Source organism: Myxine glutinosa, chromosome 8, assembly GCF_964187855.1.
Source record: "Myxine glutinosa chromosome 8, kmMyxGlut1.1, whole genome shotgun sequence".
NCBI lineage: Eukaryota > Metazoa > Chordata > Myxini > Myxiniformes > Myxinidae > Myxine > Myxine glutinosa.
The window spans coordinates 145560562-145581190 of NC_136268.1; the positions used below are offsets into that span (position 1 = coordinate 145560562).

A 20629-nucleotide genomic window follows, 5' to 3' on the forward strand; every position below is an offset into this window, starting at 1 on the left:
GACAAACGTTTTCCATTGTTCTCTTCTCACCATCGCTTCTGGGAGGTCACACCTGGTTCCAGTGTATCCATGTAGGTTGTAGCGGGTCGTCCTCTTGAGCGGTGACCATGATAATATTCCCAGAAAAGTACCATCTTGGCCATCTCTCGATCACTTCTCCAACAATGCCCAATAAACCTGAGACATTTCTGAAGTAGTGACTCCAATACTCTGGGGATCTTTCCATGCAGTTGCTTGTGAGTCCAGTGTGCTCTCCATGAAACGTTAAGTGATGCTCTCAGTAGTCTGGTGAATTCACCATCGAGCCGTTTGGACAGAGTGTTGGTCATCGTCCAAGTTTCTGCTCCGTTACAGGAAACACTCTCGACTGTGGTGCGGAAGAAGTGTTCCTTCAGTTCTCTGTATAGGTCACTCCTCCAAACAACATTCATCTTTACTGGTGCTGCCCAGGCTTTCGCAATCCGGACCTCCATGTCCTTTGCAGTGTTGTCAATGTATAAAAAAAACTAGAGCTTCCAGGGAAGCAGAACTCAACTGAACTGACTGGCCAAATTTAATGCCGGCCTATGGCGGCCATTTTGTGACAGATCGGGTTGACATGCGATAGCAACCTACCTTGTGTGGTAAAAGTCTCACACACCAAGTTTGATCAAAATCCATAAATATTTGTGGACGTTAAAGTCTTAATGTCGTTTCGGAGCTGAAAACAATATGGCGGCCTATGGCGGCCATTTTGTGACGGATCGGGTTGGAATGCAATAGCAACCTACCTTGTGTGGTACGGGTTAAACATTCTAAGTTTGATCAAATCTGTTAATATTTGTGGACGCTAGAGTGTTAACGTCGTTTTCATGACCAAAAACAAAATGGTCGCCTAACTCCGCCATTTTTCAACGGATCGGGCTGAAATGTAATACCAACCTGGTCCTTGGCGTAAGGATGCTGCCTGTCAAGTTTGATCAGAATCGGTTGATATTTCTGGACGCTGGAGTGTTAACGTCGAAAAGTTAACAGACGACAGACGACGGACGCCGATGGGTTCAGTATGTGATGAACTCAACTGGACGGCATTCCAGTTGAGTTAAAAACCACCATTAGAGGCCATTTTTCCCCACAAAGCAGGGGTTGTGCCTTTTCCGGGCACCATGATCCCCTTTTTGAAACAAAGTTTTGTGGCTGGATGTTCTTCCTGCCACCCATGCTGTTAGTCGCCTCTTGCGACACACAAGGAATTACCAGTAAGCTGGTACTCAATTTGCCGCTCTTGGAAGGATGACAGGCTGAATCAACCCCCCTGGCGTTAATTAAGTGATTGACCAGGATTCGAACCCAGGATCGTAGGATCCCAAGCCGGCACCCTAACTGCTAAGCCAACACCGGGCTTAATGTTATCAACGTATAAAAACCACCTTTAGAGGCCATTTTTCCCCGCAAGCGGGGGTTGGCCTTTTTCGGGAACTGTGGTTGTTGTTGTTTTTCGGTCCCCTTTTTGAAGCAATGTTTTACGGCCGGATGCCCTTCCTGATGCCAACCCTTTTTGCCGCCTTTAACGACAAGCAGGGAATTACCAGTGAACTGGTACTCAATTTGCCGACCTCGGAAGGGATGACAGGCTGAGTCAACCCCCCTGGCGTTAATTCAGCGATTGACCGGGATTCGAACCCAGGATCCTAGGATCCTAAGCCGGCACCCTAGCCGCTAGCCCAACACCAGGGACTAATGTTATCAACGTATGTCCCCAGATATTGAAAATCTTGGACACACTTGGTCTTAATTTCGCGGTTACTATCCGATGATCTGAATCTACGGAGTGGAAGCTGCCAGACAACTCTCAGATAGTGGCACTGTTTTTCCACTTTTTATTCCTAAGAATGTAATCCAACTGTGCTCCATGTTGGGTGGCTGAAGTGAAAGTCCAAAGTTTACCTTTCCGATTTTGGAAAATATTACTCGTAGAGATAAGTTTACATTCCGCCACAAGATCTAATATACATATATCTGCCGTTCCTATTTGTAATATTGTTGAATGATATCTTACACTCAGCTGGACCAAGTTTTGCATTCATATCCCCTCCGACGATGATGATGTTGTGTTTTGGGACATCGTTTGCAAGTTCTGTCAGCTGATCGAAGATCGCTAGTGCGTCTTCTTCCGAGTGATTAAATATTTATCTGTTTATCAAAATAGTCTCGTGATTGGAATGTAATATCGGTGCGCTCGATTCGACCCTTTACTAGACAGCAAAGTCAACCTGTAGTGTCATAGGAAAATGAGAATGAATAATTCGTTAAATGAAAACTCTGGCATGACGACAACTCTCCTTCACTCCACCCACAAGGTACCATACTTAACCTGGTTCAGTTATCTTTCTGATAATTTCTGCTCATTTGACAGGTGTTGCAGGTGACATGAAATTCCCAATGGCAGCCACAACAATCGCCTCGCTTGGTAAGGCTTCATTTTCATGTTAACTGTTTAAAATATGTAACAAAACGTTTTCTATCACATTCTCGGGATACATTCACCATGTTCCACCATGAGTAATTTGATTCACATTAAAATTTGTGCAGGAGTTTAAATATATTGAATACCTTTTGTCGAGTTTTTAGATTATGTTGTGAGAATGAAATTGATCAGGTGTAGTCATTCTCAGACTTTTTGAAATTCGAATTTAGTTTTTCTTTGGATGTCGTTGGACCAGGGAAAAGAATACGAGACTTTTCAAGGCGAGTGTCTGTCTGTGTTCGAGGACAATTCAAACAGTAGGTTATATCAACCTAAAGGTTGAGGTGTGCTGACTGCTGTGGGAAGCAAAGTCAATGCAGAACCTTAGGTCTCCTCCCTGCCTACGGATGCCCGGTTTTGAAGACCCACCGATCGTGAATATATATATATACACACACATACATACACTTGTGTGAAGACCATCAAAAATCTCATGACCAATCTGACAGAACTACAGAGATCCTTGACTAAGATGGAAGGACCTGCTGGAAGGACAAAAGTCTCTGCAACACTTCACAAATCTAGGCTTTATGGGAGGGTGGCCAGACGGAGGCCACTCCTGAGAAAATGGCCTGATGAGACAAAAATTGAACTCTTTGACCTGAATGCAAAGCCCTACGTTTAGTATAAAACAAGCACAGCTCATCACCCATCTAACACAATCCTTACCGTGAAGCATGGTGGTGCCAGCATCATGGTATGGAGATGCTTTTCAGAGGCAGGGACTGGGAGACTTGTAAGGATAGAGAGAACAATGAATGGGGCGAAATGGAGCCAAATACAGGCAAATCCTTGAGAAGAACCTGCTTTAGAGTGCAAAAGACCTAAGACTGCAGCGAAGATTTATGTTCCAACAGGATCATGACCCCAAGCATATAGTTAAAGCAACACTGGAATGGCTTCAGAACAAGAACGTAAAAGTCCTTGAGTAGTCCAGCCAAAGCCCAGACTTGAATCGCATTGAGAATCTGTGGAAAGACTTGAAGATTGCTGCTCACCGACACTCCCCGTCCAACCTGAGAGAGCTTGAGCAAATCAACAAGGAAGAATGGGAGAAACTCCCCAAATCCAGATACACAAAGCTGATACAGACATACCCAAGAAGACTCAAAGATGCAATCTCTGCCAAAGGCGCTTCTACAAAGTATTGAATCAGGGGGTTGAATACTTATATAAATTAGATGTTTCTATATTTCATTTTTGATTATTTGGCTAAAATTTCTAAAAACACATTTATACTTTGACATTGTGGGGTATTATGTATAGATCAGTGAAAAATAATTCAATTTAATCAATTTTAAATTCAGGCTGTAACAAAACAAAATGTGAAAAAGTCAAGGGATGTGAACACGATCTGAAGGCACTGTAACTCACGGGTTTGTGGATTTACTCTTGTTTCATAAGGAAAAGTATGATTATTTTAGAAATATAACTATTATCAAAGTGGTAATGGAATTTCAAAAGACTGGGTAAACATTACTCGAATTAAATGCGTATAAGAACCCAAATTCAGATGCGTGTAGTAAAAGTTTTGGGCAGAATAAATTCATCTTTCCTCAGTGGAAACACAATGGCAAATAGCGCGAACTGACATTGTCTACGTAACATCACTTCTGGAAACGTAGGAAAGTTTGTTTGCTTTTCCCTGTCCTTCCTATGGTTCCGGACTGTTCACTCGCCCTGCAAATATATATGTACTTACTTTTTACAAATGCGAAATTTGCAATTATGTTTATTTAAATTATACAATGGACTAAAAAATGTAAATGCTTCATGATATTTGTTATATTATATCACCTTTATCTATCAATATTGTTGAAATGAAGATCAAATAGCTGTATGTTGAAATATGTTGAAAAAGTCAAAACTTTACATGGGGTGTACTTACTTTTTCACGTGACTGTATATATATATAAACACTCGGCATTGCTCATGAGAAAGGGTAGAGAGGGAGGGAGATGTGAAGAGGGGAAGGAGTGGAGATGGGAGGAGGGTGGTGAAGAGGGAGGGGAGGGGAGGAGGACGAGAGGGAGGGGAGGAGGACGAGAGGGAGGAGAGGAGGACGAGAGGGAGGAGAGGAGGACGAGAGGGAGGGGAGGAGGAGAAACTTACCCATTCGAAGAGTGCTTTAACCTCAGCTCAATAAATTTTAATAACCTCTGCCACCACCACCATGTGGCACTTATATATTTACATAGCTAATTTACGCCATTCCCCGGAGCCCACACCCCTGTGTGAGGCCGCGGCCACATAGCCTATGTTATCCCCCACACAAAGTTGTATAGTAGTTGTACTCAAAAAGAGAGAGAGCGAGAGAGATATATATATATTGTTACGGTCGCGGTTAAGATGTTATTTACCGAGCGGTGGTATTGCCGCGACCTAACAGTTCCCCCGATTCTTCCCCAACTCACCCGATTCCACCCAAACGTTGGCCAAATCGCGCTATGCTAAATCAATGATGGAAAGGACACAACGACTGGGATAGATGAAACGACGCAAGGGGTACAGTTCTCAAGACCTCCGGAGGAGGGTATAATTACAGTGGTGGAGAAAAGGGGGTAGATTACAAGGTAGTGAGGTAAAGACACAGAAGAGATAGGCACTTAATTACAGTCTTATCTTAGCCCAGACAGACCACAGACAAACGGAACAAGGTAGACTTACACAGGGATTGATGGCAGGAATGGACAGGTAGGTTGATAGCACAAGGTGCACCTTGGCTCGGGGACAGGATCAAGCACGGTCCAAGAGATGCAGGGAGGTGTCACAGCGCTCGGAAGGGACATCTCTCTTGCTTCAAGCTCAGCGCGCATCTGACGTCACCTCCCTCTTCCTGCGCATGCTCAGCGGGGAGTGACACGCCCTCGGCTGGTTGGCTCCGCCCCCCTGGGGCCGGTCCGCCACTTACATTGGGTGCGGGGGTTACCGGGCTCCGCCCTTGATGAGGAGCTGACAGGGAGCCCCTATTTGGTAACCCCGTCGAGCACATGTTCGATGGCGGCTTGTTGGGAAGGCCTCGTGCCCTCCCAACACCCCCTACCAACCAAGCCAGAGTGAGGTCGCGCACTCCCTGTGCACGCCGCTGCCGTTGCTGTTGTTGTTGTTGTTGTTGCTGAACCGTGAGGAAGAGCTGCGGGGAGGTATTGGGAGGTCCTAAACTTCCTAACGGTGCCATACAATCACATTCTGGTGCAACGAAGAGTCAGAATTAATGGAAATGAGTCCTTAACTGACATAGACTAAGAATAACTAGCAAGATGTCCTATAGTTGTCTTACATGAGATGCGGTGAACCTGGGCACGACATTTAATGGGGGAAATAGGGGGAGGTCGGGTCTACAGAGTGTTGTTTACAGAAAATGGGACTAGGGAATGGGGGATTGGGGATAGTTGGGAAGTATTGATGAAATAGGGGAATACGTATTTACAAGCGGATATGGATGGATACAAATCCCATATCCGCAACAATATATACAGGGTGATTCACATACGACGTACTATTTTGTTTTTGAATAACTCTGTGTTTCGTGATCCGATGTACTTGTAATTTGCAGCACTTATAGACAAATGTTCCCCATTTACTATGTTAAAATTTCATTTTAAAATAATTGATACAAATTTAGTTATTGGTCTGGATATGGCGGCCGTCATTTTTGATGATGGGAAACAGCCTGAACTCTTGCCATGACATCACATGTCGATTAACATGTCGATTAAATTGCTCTTAAACGTTGATAATTATGGAACCGGTCTTAGAGTCAGCTTTAGACTTTTTAGCAGCATAATGTAAAGAAAAAAATCAGCAAGAATGGCAAATTACAACAGTCAGAAGCGTACAAAAGCTGCAACCTGGTATGAGGCCACAAAAAGCTTAATCGAAGTGAAACGACGTCTTCGAACGGAGTTTGGTCGAAGCTGGGTGCTGCCAAGCAATGTCCAAAGTGTACACGACTCGACCAAGAGACTTGCTGGAACTCAAGCACCGCATCAGGAATGCCTTCTGGGAGATCACTGATGAAATGCGGCAGAAAACCATGCTCAAAACAAGCAGAGACTGTTCCGAGTGATCGAAAATGACGGCCGCCATATCGAGACCCATAACTAAATTTGTATCAATTATTTTTTAATGAAATTTTCACTTAATAAATGGGGAACATTTGTCTATAAGTGCTGCAAATTACAAGTAAATCGGTTCACGCAACACAGAGTTATTCAAAAACAAAATAGTACGTCGTATGTGAATCAGCCTGTATATATTGTGAGAAACCCCCGGTGAAACCACCTTTGTTCTCACCCAAATGAGTGCCCCGCCCACCACTGACGTAACCTCCTTGGAGCCTCACGCGATTGGGAGGCGAGTCGGGACGTGATTGGTGGAGGGTCAGAGAGCGCGGCCGCCATCTCATGATACGGACGCAGCTCGGAGGTTCGAGGCCTCGAGGCGAGGGAACTTTCGTTACGCCTCACGACAGCGAGTTGTGCTGATTGTTTATAGTTATGGATTGTACGAGTGAGTGATTCCGGAAGAGAACGAGTGATTCCCGGAGATCGTAGATTGGAACTGTGAGTCCTATATTGCCTGCTTCGTGTTGGAGCTCCTGGCCGACCGTTCCTGGCGGCCTTGTGTGGTATTCCATCCTGGTATCCTTGGAGTCCCGGAGCTCGTCGATTGGAGCCGCGAGGATCTTACCTGCGTCTCGTGGGAGCGTCTGTGGCCGACCGTTCCTGCAGGCTTGTGCAGCCTATTCCATTTGTTACCTTTCATGGTTTTTGTGATCGAGCCAATAAAGCATCGTGCCTTACCCCTAGAAGGCCGATTAAAACACAATTGTGTGATTACGTCTCTTTTGTCCACTCCGTGGATTACTTGAAGCCCGGACATTCACGTCCGTATTCCGTGCTGGGAACATTTACCAGGCGGGATCGCGACAAATGGGTTGCTCGTCCTAGGATCATTCAAGTAAGAGCCATTCGATTGAGACGGGAATTCTGCAGTGGACGACATCTTCTGGCATCTGTTCATCGCCTTCTCACCAGCGGACGCCGTCTGGGAGGAACCTTCTCGCCGTAGGACGCTGTCTTGGGCAGAGAAGTGAATAGCCTCGGATCCCTCCAAACAACCGACAAAGAATAAGCGAATAGCCTCGGATCCCTCCAAACAACCAAAAAAAAAAAAAAAAAACGTGAGTATTTGTACGTGGTATTTTTCTCATTGGCAATTTGATGTGCGGGTGATATTGCGTAGTTGTGTCGTATTTCCCCAACAGAGCGTTGTGTTTGAGCGTTGTGTTGAGGTTGTGTTTTGTGCCTGGTCGTATGATAACTCGTAGCCAAGCTATGTCGACCAGGGAAGTGAGAGTTCAACCTGATCATGTTGACAGTCACGTGGGTGGCGAGGTGAGCGACGCAAGCAGCCTTGACCCGGTCACTCAACCCGAGATGTTAGGAAGCGATTCCATCATGACTAAATGCATGCGTTCGCCCTTCTGGACCGGGCTGACTCCGGTTCAACAACTTGACATGTATAACAGGGAGAATGACAGGGCAGAGGCAGAGCGTGCTGCGGCAGCAGAGAGAGAGCATGCGGCAGCAGAGAGAGAGCATGCGGCAGCAGAGAGAGAGCATGCGGCAGCAGAGAGAGAGCGTGAGAGAGAGAGAGAGCGTGCGGCAGCAGCAGAGGGAGAGCGTGCAGCAGCAGAGAGAGAGCGTGCAGCAGCAGAGAGAGAGCATGCGGCAGCAGAGAGAGAGCGTGCGGCGGCAGCAGAGAGAGAGCATGCGGCAGCAGAAGCTGAACGCGTCAGAGAGCATGAGTTGCGAATGTTGACTGAACGACTGCGGGCAGAGGGGTCTGCTGCAAGAGTCCCGGAAACTGTTCATGTTCGTTTGCCGGACTGGACGGGAGACACGAAGCCAGAAGCGTATCTGGAGATGGCGGAGAAGTTGTTGGCTGCCGGTGGCATTGATGAGAGCTTGTGGGTCGGCCATCTTGTGAGCCATCTATCTGAGAAGGCGAGGGAGGTATATGCGAGGATGGCAACCGAGGACGCAAACAAATACAGGGCATTGAAGGCCGAGATTTTGAATGCCTATGCGGTGTCCGCATGTATTTATAGGAGAAATTTTTTCAGCTGGACTCGTGAGTCCAGTCAAACCTATGAGGAACATTCGCGGGCCTTGTTGGAACAGCTGCAGAGATGGTTCAAGGGGAGCAAGGTGGAGTTACCTCAAGCGGTTGCGGAACTCCTGGTGCGTTACCGTATCGATCAACAGCTTCCGCCTGACTTAGCATTGTTTCTTGTCGACAAAGACACTGTTTCCTTGGCAGACTGCGTCAACCTTATTGATAAACATGTTTTGGCATGCAAAATGCTGCAAGTCACGCAGTCGCTTCGTAAGACGGAGGAGTCTGCGATCAAGACCGCCCCCCGTCTGCCCGGCGGCTGGATCGAGGGGAAGGGTTCTCCGATGACCTCCACTGGGGGCGCTCGCGAGCCGCAGACCAGGGCAGGGCCCTGGTGCGATTTCTGCAAACGCGTGGGGCACGGTGAAAACCGCTGTTTCTCTAATCCCGCCAGTCCGGCCTACCGAGGCAACCCTCCTGTTAAGTCGGAGGGAGATCAGTGGAACTCATCCGCCGGGCCCTCGCACACGACGGTGGCATCGGTGACCGAGGTCACTGCCACCGGGGCTAATTCCATTCATCCACTGCATCAGGAGTATTCAGGGACAGCCTTAGTGGGTGGCCCCGATTCGATGCTGAAGTTTGAGACCAAATACCTTCGGGATACTGGGGCGACACGGTGTGTTCTCCGGGTGGGGGTAGTTCCGGCCTCTCAGATGCGTTATACCGGCGAGTATACCCTCCTTCGGGGCATTGACCGGGTTCTTGGCCGGTACCCCCCTTGCCCTCCTCGAGGTCCGGAGTGACATTTTAAAGGGTCCAGTGACCTGTGTGGTAGTACCCTACTACCCTATACCCGGGGTCTCCTTGCTGATTGGCAATGATGCCATAGCCAGGGAGGAGTCATTGACTCTGACCTGTGGGGGGGTCCCTAGAGCCCAGAGTAAACAGGCGGAGAGAGGGGCGGAGTCAGACATATCTTCACTCTGGCCCGAGGAGCCTAGCGCCTCGACTCCAGTTTCCGACGGTGACGTTGCGTCAGCTGAAGTCCACCCGAGCCTCCCGTCAAGCCAACCTCAGGTGCCGTGCTCCTCAGGGACCGCTCCCGCCATGTCGCGAGTCAGCAGGAACGCTAATGCTAAGGTATATGTGGGAAACCTGGGCAATGGAGCAGCGAGAGCCGAGCTAGGGAGGGTCTTCGGGCATTACGGACCACTCCGCAACGTATGGGTTGCTCGGAACCCACCTGGATTCGCAGTTGTTGAGTTTGAAGATCCACGAGATGCTGAAGATTCGGTCAGAGCCCTTGATGGAAGGTTAATTTGCGGATCGCGGGTGTGCGTCGAGATGTCGAATGGCATGTCGCGGCGGCCTCGTTTCAGACGCCCTTTGGTCCGCAGGCCGTTCGACCCGAAAGATCGATGTTACCAGTGCGGTGAAAGGGGTCATTACGCATATGACTGTCGTTCTCGACACCGGAGGAGAACCCGCCGCTCTAGGTCTCGGTCCGTTTCCTTCCTGTAAATGTTTCCCCACCTTGAGTTTGGCTCCCTTGTTTCTCTATTGTGCTTTGGGTGAAGTGTAACTCTTGTGGGGTAGATGTTAATGGGGTGTATGGTGTTTAATATTGTGTGTGAAAAAAAAACAAAACTGGTTCATTGTTTACCCTGTTAACGCCTGTTAATTGCCTGTTGCGTTAATAAGTGCGTTATTGCTGCGTTATTGTGTTGCGCCATTGCGTTGCGTTGTATTGTTGCGTTGTTTCGTTATTGTTGTTAACAAGTGTTAGTAATTGTTAATTGCGTTAATTGCCTGTTAGCAATTCCCGCCATCATCTTGCCATGTGATTTGCACCTACTACAAATACTGGTTTTAAAAACGCCGTCTATTCGACGGGGTTTTTACTTAGGGGGGGAGGACTGTGAGAAACCCCCGGTGAAACCACCTTTGTTCTCACCCAAATGAGTGCCCCGCCCACCACTGACGTAACCTCCTTGGAGCCTCACGCGATTGGGAGGCGAGTCGGGACGTGATTGGTGGAGGGTCAGAGAGCGCGGCCGCCATCTCATGATACGGACGCAGCTCGGAGGTTCGAGGCCTCGAGGCGAGGGAACTTTCGTTACGCCTCACGACAGCGAGTTGTGCTGATTGTTTATAGTTATGGATTGTACGAGTGAGTGATTCCGGAAGAGAACGAGTGATTCCCGGAGATCGTAGATTGGAACTGTGAGTCCTATATTGCCTGCTTCGTGTTGGAGCTCCTGGCCGACCGTTCCTGGCGGCCTTGTGTGGTATTCCATCCTGGTATCCTTGGAGTCCCGGAGCTCGTCGATTGGAGCCGCGAGGATCTTACCTGCGTCTCGTGGGAGCGTCTGTGGCCGACCGTTCCTGCAGGCTTGTGCAGCCTATTCCATTTGTTACCTTTCATGGTTTTTGTGATCGAGCCAATAAAGCATCGTGCCTTACCCCTAGAAGGCCGATTAAAACACAATTGTGTGATTACGTCTCTTTTGTCCACTCCGTGGATTACTTGAAGCCCGGACATTCACGTCCGTATTCCGTGCTGGGAACATTTACCAGGCGGGATCGCGACAAAATATATACAGTCATGTGAAAAACTAAGTACACCCCATGTAAAGTTTTGAATTTTTCAACATATTTCAACATACAGCTATTTGATCTTCATTTCAACAATATTGACAGATAAAGGTGATATAATATAACAAATATCATGAAACATTTACATTTTGAAGTCCATTGTATAATTTAAATAAACATAAATGCAAATTTCGCGTGCGGAAAAAGTAAGTACACCCTTGGCTCTAATAGGTGGTATTGCCCCCTTTGGTAGAAACAACCTCAAGTCGGCGTTTCTTATAACTGTCTACCAGTCTCTGACATCGACGGAGAAATTTTTGCCCACTCCTCCATGCAGAATTCTTTCAGCTGTGCGATGTTTGAGAGGTTTCTTGCATGCACAGCTCGTTTCAAATCCCCCCACAACATCTCGATGGGATTTAGATCCGGGCTTTGACTTGGCCATTCCAGAACCCTCCATTTCTTTCTTTTCAGCCATTCCTTGGTGGATTTACTGGTATGTTTAGGGTCATTGTCATGTTGCAAGGTCCACCCTCGGTTGAGCTTCAACTTTCCGACAGATGGCCTCACATTATCCTCAAGCACCCTCTGGTACAACGAAGAATTCATAGTGGATTATATGATCGTGAGCTGCCCAGGCCCTGATGCAGCAAAGCTGCCCCAAACCATAATATTTCCACCACCATGCTTTACAGTTGGTATCAGGTTCTTGTGGTCAAATGCTGTCTTTGGTTTTCGCCAAACATGTCTTCTGGTACTGTGGCCAAATAGCTCTACCTTTGACTCATCTGTCCAGAGCACATTGTTCCAGAAGTGCTGGTCTTTGCCTAGGTATAGGCAAAGTGTTTGTTTGTTTTTTTGTCATTTATGTTAGCTGGGTCTTTATGTTAGGAAATACATTTATGTTACATTTACATTTACATTTACATTTATGTTAGGAAACGGTCTCGCCCTCTCCCTCCCACAGATCTCCCGATGTCTCTGCTCTCAAATGTTGTACTTATGTGCTTCCCTCTCTCTCCCTGTCTTGTCTCCCGCTCCCTTTATCATATGTTTTATTTGTCTGTTTCTCTTTTTGTGATTAATGTTAACTCTAACACGAGCCTCGATCTTGTATACAAAAAAAAAGAAAAAAAAAAAAGGTGTTCATTGGCAAACTTTAGTCTTGCCCTGATGTTCTTTCTGGACAGCAAAGGTTTCCTCCTGGCACACCTCCCATGTCGATCAAATTTGTGCAGCCTCTTTCTTGTGGTAGACTCGTGCACTTTGACATCAACAGTGGCAAGAGCTAACTGTAGGTCCCGTGATGACATTCTGGGGTTCTTGGAGACTTCTTTCAGCATCTTGCGGTCTGCTCTCGGTCTGAACTTGCTGGGGCAGCCTGGCCTGAACAAGTTGGCAGTTGTTTGGAATCTTCTCCACTTGTAGATGATCTTCTGTACAGTCGAATGATTGATTTCAAATTGTTTGCAGATCTTTTTAAATCCCTTCACAGACTCGTATGCATATATAACCTTCTTTGTGAAGGCCTCAGAGAGCCCTTTTGATCTAGGCATGGTGACGCCGCACTCTTCAACAACAAAGAGCAAAACAAACTAAATGTCTGATGTTTAAATAAGACAGGTTCCTCCAAGGTCTCTCCAACGATGTTCTAATCATTTGCACCTGAGCTGGTGCACCTGATTCTAATTTTAGGTATTTGAAGTAGTGATAAATGTAGGGGTGTACTTACTTTTTCCACATGTGAAATTTGCATTTATGTTTATTTAAATTATACAATGGACTACAAAATGTAAATGTTTCATGATATTTGTTATATTATATCACCTTTGTCTGTCAATATTGTTGAAATGAAGATCAAATATCTGTATGTTGAAATATGTTGAAAAAGTCAAAACTTTACATGGGGTGTACTTACTTTTTCACGTGACTGTATATATGTATATATATATATATATATATATATATATATATATGTATATATATATATATATATATATATATATATATATATATATATATATATATATATATATATATATATACATACATACACACACACATACACACACCTAATGTAATGCTTTTTTTATGAATAATTTTTTGATTTCTTGCTTTCAGGTTTGGTGTTTGCATTATGTTTTCTGCCAGCATCACATGGTATGTAATCACACAATACATGGTAATTTATGGCACAGGTACAAATGAACCTGAAAATGATTTCATGATGGGTAAATTATTGAGTGAAGAGGATGAAAATGACAGAGAGGAGGGCAAAATAAAACCGAAGGAAGATCACCAAACTGCAACGAATGGTTTATATTTGGGAACTCTTTATTTTCTTCCATTTTTTCTCAATTTGGTCTGTGTCTTTGATGGCTGTTCTAGTTAAATTAGTTAATTATACCTTGCATGCTTTGATCGTGTTTTTGTGTGCATGTTGGCTGTCCTATGTGCTGTTGAAAATTTCATATATGCATATCAGGCAAATGCAAAATTGCCACGCTAATCTGTGGAAGAATTAGAGCAGATGGAGCCGTTTGTTTGTTTGGCTTACTGTATATGCAACTTCTCTACCACTGAACAGAATGAGTTGAAAACTGGCGATTGTGCTCAGGGTGTGCAAGGGAAAATGAAAGCATCCATAATTCTGAGGGAATTCACCCGTCTGTCAATCTGGGGGAATTGCAACATCAGTAAGGACAGGGGTTCTTCACTAGCACAACCAAAGTCTGGTACTCTCTGCCCAAATGCAGATTCAGCACGAACAAAGCAGCCTCACAGCATGGGGCATAATGGGTGATTTTCCCACTACCTCCCCAATGGTAATCATACTCCCACTCCAGCCCTTTCAGTCCACCTTTGATATGTGAAATAAATAAATTAACAGACACTTTGATGCATGCCTCGAACGTATGACATCACGACGTAAGACGTACCCTGCCAGGAAGTCAGTAGGAGCCATCACGTTTTTCTTGATACTCGCAGCTATTACTAAAGCAATAGGTGCAACGTTGTTTTCTTTAATTTCTTTATTGAAATTCACTCCAAACAAGGGTGAAAGCTACTCAAGGTTTGTAGGTTGTATAGAGTAGAGTACAACTTTAATCGGTCATCGGAACTGTACACTGATTACAATCTGCCGGTACAGATTACCGAAAAATAGCTGGTATCTGCCTGTTCTTTTGGCCGGTTCGATATCGGCCCAGCACTACTATATATATATATATATATATATATATATATATATATATATATATACACAGTCGGACCCCGCTATTCGCGGGGGATACATTCCTGGAAAATCCGTGAATAGCAAAACCTGCGAATAGTGGGGCATTGTTTCAATGGAAAAGGGGGGGATGGGTTCCCGAGTCGCAAACATCTGCGAATGGAGAGGAACAAACCGTGAACGGCGAGGCAAAATCCGCAAATGGTGACGATAATCCCGGGAATGTCGATGAATGTCCTGGAAATGGCGAGTTAAAACCCGCAAATGTCTGCAATAATCCACGAAGGTCGATGAATGTCCTGGAAATTGCAAGATAAAACCCATGAATGTCGGCAATAATCCACGAAGGTCGATGAAAATCTACGAATGAATGCCGTGCCATTGTTCCAATGGGGATAAGGGAGACAGATAATTGCACTAATAGATACTGTGGAGTGTTTTCATTCTGTACAGTAACTCGCAGGAATGACGTGTTATGCAGCTGGCGGGAAATCCCGCGAAGCAATTTTACCTGTGAACGGTGGAATATCACGTGATATTTTTTTGTTTACTTTGCGACACAAAGAATAATAAAATGATTGCTTCTTTTGATGTTTAGGACAACAAGTACACCCGGTCACTATGGGAGTAACAGGGGATCATCTTATTACCTTGCGCTCGCGAAGCAAAAAGCAGGGTTAGACATTCAGGTGCGTGCGTACATGTGGCGTATGTGTGGCGTGTCTGCATTTAAAAAAATCATTTTCTCGGCAACTGTTGGTCCGATTGACTCGAAATTTTACCATAGGAGCACCTCCGCCTGTAGAAATTATTTTATTCAAAATTATGATGTCATCGGTCACGTAGTACGGACGCCATTTTGGACAAACGTTGCACCACTATATCTCCAAAACCGCTCAATGGAAAAAGTTGAAACAAGGCTCATTGTCAAGTACACCCCATGGGGAATAAGATATGTTGATGATGATGTCATCAGTGCCTTCATTATGAGGTCATAATTCGACAAGAACAATGCTTGATCAGATCCGTATGAAAAAAAAATCCTCTGCAACAGTTAGTCCGATGAACACTAAATGTATACCATAGGATTGCATGAGATATTGTGGGTGACGGCACGGTTTTTCGAAGCTGAACACGTTCTCCACGTTTTCAAAGTTAAGTAATTGTTCACAATTGTATTTTTGTCGAAACTGTATTTATCTTTCGGTGTGTGTACCTATAGTGTGTCCCGAGGAAGATTCTCGGTGTTAATCTTTAATAAATTAATCGTTTCTGTTTGCCCGGCATGTGCGGCCTTGCAGCCTCAGGCTTCCCCGGTCCCCCGTCGAAGTTTGTTCACTTAAGTTTCTTCCTTCGCTGTTTTTGCTTGGTTCTTAGATTTTTCCCTTCTCCCCCGAACTTCCCCGAACATCTACTCTTTGTCTAACGTGTTAACCCCCCCCCCCCCCCCAAAAAAAAACAAAAACTAGAACGCCACTCAGTAGAGCGCATACTCCCGCCGTGGGTCAAGTTGGAATAGTATGATTTCACAAAAGTTTGAGGGAGTAGTTCAGTGACAACACAAGACAAGACAACACAAGACAGACACTGCACAGATATATATTTAGAATATATAGAAGATAATGTTTAAAAAAAACAAGGCAATTTCACTTACATTTTCGGATTCAGCGTTCAATTCTATATAAGTGAGTGTATTTTGAGGCGTGTGACTTCAAATAAAATTGTAAGGCAGAAAAACGTTCGTTTCATTCCTTAGGGATACAACATGTAAAACTGGCCCAAACGTCAAAACAAAACTCACTCATTTTAAGTTGTACAAGCTAATGCGACCACTCATTCTTCTGAGAAGAATCCCGTGCACATGCTTGTCACACTTATAACGCACCTAAGTCTTTATAAGTTCATCAAATACTGACACCGCGATTGACATTCGCTGAGGTAAATGTTGATATCTCTTCTGAGGTTTAAAAACAAACAAAAAAAAAAAAAACTGTTTTAAAGCATTATACGTATCAAACGATACATTTTATGAAACGGGGAAACCGAATACACACTTTGGTGGTTTTAAAATGACAGAATATGTCTATTAGAAAAAAATAAAAGAACCCTGAAGACGACGCTGCTAACAAAATACACCGCTCTAACGCATAACCACGAGTTTAAACTACCTTTACAACAAATATGAAAGCTATTTTCATATCACAATGTTAAATATAGAATATATAGAAGATAATGTTAAAAAAAAAATGAGCCCTATCTTCCAATGGTAAACAATCCTTCAAAAAATTCCTGGATCCGGAATAATATCCTGAGCTTCACCAAAAACTAATGAATTCTTCCTTATCCCAAGGGCAATCATCCCACCAACTTTCATCCAAATCCAATCAGAACTTTTCCAGATATCTTGTTCACAAACACACGAACACACACACACACACACACACGGACACACGGACACGATTGAATGCATTACTCCCTGGCGGGAGTAACATCAACATTTATTTCCCTTTCTCCACGTGTGCTTTGGTCTCATCGTGTGCTTCTGTCCACGTGCGCTGTGTCGCCCCGCCCCCATTATGTCCTTGCCTTCCACCTTTTTCCCTGTTCAAGTGACTCGTGGTTGTCCCTCTAGGCCCTCTCCCCGTTGGTATATTTGTGAATATAAGATTGTTCTTCACAGTTCTGTTTAAATATGTTTAAACTTTCCCCTGCAGTGTTTTATTCAATGGTATATTACAACACGCTGTTTTTCTTCCTATTTAAAAGGCTCTTTTTCATTTCCTCTTCAACTCATCCCACTTCAAAAAAAATTCAATCTCTTACATTTTTTCCTCACTACATGCTCTAAACTCACCTTCATTCCACCCCTCCTCTATCGTTCTTAAACGGATCACTAACTTGAAAATCACAATAAACCCAATTTGTTATAAATGTTCGTCTTTCATGAATCATCCACTTTCTAAACTCCCCCCTTGCCCCTCCCCTCTAAATCTCCCCCCTTGCCACTCCCCTTCTAAACTCCCCCCCTTGCTCCTCCCCTCCTAAACTCCCCCTTCGCCCCTCCCCTTCAAAACTCGCCCCCAACCCCTCCCTTCAAATCTCCCCCCCTACCATCCTTCTCCAATTCTCCCCCCTCCCACCTCCTCCTCAAAGCTGCCTCCTCCCCACTTCGTCTCCCTTCTATCTCATACCTCCACCTCCCCCAACCTTCTACTTTCCTCTGCCCCCCCTCAAACACCCCTCACTGTTCCTCATCCCATCACCATCAATCTTTTCGTCCTCCTCATCCTTCCCTTTCTTGTAACTCTTCTGTAATCTCTGACACACTATCAACTGCTCTCCCTACCTCCCCCTCGCATCCTTCATCTGACCTTACCCCTCCCCTCCCCTGTCCTGCACCCGATGTTCCCCCTCTCTCTCCTCATTAACAGTATGGACCTCAAACATCCAGGGCCTTCGCTCAAACCTGATTGATCTCTCCATTCAGGTTGCTTCTGACAATCCAGACTTGATCTGCTTAACAGAAACTTTCCTCCTTCAAGATGTCTCTGATTCCTTAATATCTCTTCCTGGTTACTCCCTCCTCTGGTATGATAGACCTGAGCCTCGTCCTGATGGTGGGGTTGCTATCTTTATCAAAAACTCTCTTCCTCCCTCACTCTCATTGCACTGCCCTCTCTCCACCCCACCCCCAGGAGTACCTCTGGCATGGCTTCCTCTCCGCTCCCACCTTTTGTTCATATGTGTTCTGTACCGTCCTCCAAACAGTGATGACTCAATTTACATTTCGCTGTCGGACAACATGGACCAACTTCAATCAACTCATCCAAAAACTCTCTCTTCCTCATATGTGGCGACTTCAACTGTCATCATGCCAGCTGGCTGGGTGTGGGTTCCTTTCTCACCAGTCATGGCACCTCAGCAAAGGACTTCTGTGACTCATTGGGACTGACACAATCTGTCAATTTCCCGACCCAGATCTAAGTCAATGGAGTATCTTCTCTTCTAGACTTGATTATGACTAACTTCCCTGCAAATGTCTGTTGCTCTTCTTCTGCTCCAACCGGTTCTTCTGATCATGTGCTTGTTAAAGTGGACATCTCTCTGGCCGTTCTCAGAGAGCCTCCTCAGCGCCGACGAGTCTGGCATTTCACTCAGGCTGACTGGCACGGTCTGCAAGCAGCCATCAATCATCTGGACTGGTCTCCCATCTCCACTGCCTCCGACATCAATTCTTCCAGGGAATTCTTCCAAAGCAAACTGCTCTCTCTCTCATGCACAGATTTATCCCATCTCGTCTTCAGTTGTCTTACCCTTCCTTCCGTCCATGGTACACTGAATCTTGTGGTGAGGCAGTTGCCCTGAAACAACTTGCCTTTGCCTCTTGGAAAGCAAATCCAACTGAAGGCACGCTCATTTCCTTCCACCAAGCTCGGAACAAGTGTGTGTCTAACCTCAGGAGTGCCACGAAGCACTATCTCTCCACACTCAAGAATGAACTCTCAAACCTGTCTCCTTCCTCCAAATCCTGGTGGTGTCTGGTCAAATCCGTTTCTGGTGTTTGTTCCCCTTCCATCCCCTCCCTTACCTCAAATGGATACACATTTGACACCGCACGTGACAAAGCCGAATTCCTCAACTCTGTGTTTGCCTCAAAATCTTGTGTCCCTATCTTGTGTCCCAAATCTCTCTTTGTGTACCCACCCTACCCAATCGAACCCAACTGCTCCTGGACTCTGTGTCCTTCTCTCCTGACAAGGTGGAGAAGTTTTTGTCAAACCTCTCCTCTGATTCCGCAACTGGACCAGACGGCATCAGCCCACGGGTCCTAAAATCCTGCTCTGCCGCTCTATCTCACCCTCTCTCTGTTCTTTTCACCCTCTCATTTGCTCAAGGTCATCTGCCAGCATCTTGGAAATCAGCAAACATTATGGCTTTACACAAAAAAGGTGCAAAAACAGATCCTTGCAACTACAGACCAATCAGCTTGCTCCCAATTATCAGCAAAGTCATGGAATCCATCATTGCTTCAGATAACAAATCCTTCCTCTTCTCCAATGGCTAGATCTCCGATCATCAATTTGGATTCAGACCAGGTCATTCTACTCTGGACATGTTGCTTCTGCTGTCTCAACAATGGATGGAGGTCCTCAATGCCAAACAGGAAATCAGAGCTGTCTCGCTTGACATATCATGTGCCTTCGATATGGTCTGGCACCCAGCTCTGCTCACCAAACTCTCCTCCTATGGTATCCATGGAAATCTCCTCGCCTGGCTTGCAGACTTCCTCTCTGGTCGTAGTCAACATGTGGCCCTGAATGGATTTCTCTCATCTCCCCTCCTGTTCTGGCTGGAGTTCCCCAGGGTAGTGTTCTGGGCCCTGTGCTTTTTCTGGTCTTCATCAATGATCTCTCCGACTCTCTGGAAAAGCCTCTCTATCTTTTTGCTGATGACTCCACTCTCTGCCGCTCCATTCCTCATCCCTCAGGGTCGGCAGTCTCCAGCCTCCTCACTCTGTGCAGACCTGGACAAAATCACAGACTGGTCAAACAAGTGGAACATGTCTTTCAATCCTGACAAATCTCACACTCTTACAATGTCTCTTTGAAAAGACCGACTGGAAAACCCTCCCATCCACTTTCTCAACAATACTCTCCAAGAAGTTCTGTCACTCAAGCTTTTGGGTCCCACTATCTGCCATGATCTTTCTTGGGAAAACCACATTTCCAAGCTGGCCTCCAAAGCCAGTTGTCGACTGGGCATCCTCCATCGTGCGAAGTCCTTCCTTGGCACACCTGAGCTCCTCACCACATACAAGGCTTTCATCCGCAGCTCAATGGAATATTGTTCCCCCCTCTGGGTCGGTGCTCCTACCTCACACCTAGCTCGGCTTCACGCTGTTGAAACCAAACCTTTCAGAATCATTGGAATCTCCTGCGATGAAGCTAACTCCGGGGGCCTTTCACTCACTCACCACAGGCAGGTTGGTGGTCTTTCTGTCTTCTACCGACTCCTCTCCGGCCTTGCTCCCCCAGCTCTCTCTGTGCTCTGTCCCCCAAATATTCCTCCAGGTCGCACAAGATCTGCCAGCAACCCTCTTATGGTTAAACTGCAAAAATCTAGGCTCTCTGCTCACCTTCACTCTTTCGTTCCCCTTTTCTCCCGCCTCT

General features: G+C 45.7%; 2 protein-coding genes across 2 annotated transcripts in view; one reads left to right on the forward strand and one right to left on the reverse strand.

Moving 5' to 3' along the window:
- The window catches only part of LOC137432990 (chitotriosidase-1), a 337722-nt gene that overhangs the window by 147811 nt on the left and 169282 nt on the right, over positions 1-20629 (reverse strand). The gene's annotated exons all lie outside the window — the stretch shown is intronic.
- LOC137432988 (acidic mammalian chitinase) overlaps positions 1-20629 on the forward strand; it is a 61695-nt gene that overhangs the window by 951 nt on the left and 40115 nt on the right. Inside the window, exons 2-3 of the mRNA XM_068125357.2 lie at positions 2396-2449; positions 13349-13387. Coding sequence (XP_067981458.2) covers positions 2410-2449; positions 13349-13387 — 79 coding nt within the window. The 5' untranslated portion in view covers positions 2396-2409. The remainder of the gene's footprint in view (positions 1-2395; positions 2450-13348; positions 13388-20629) is intronic.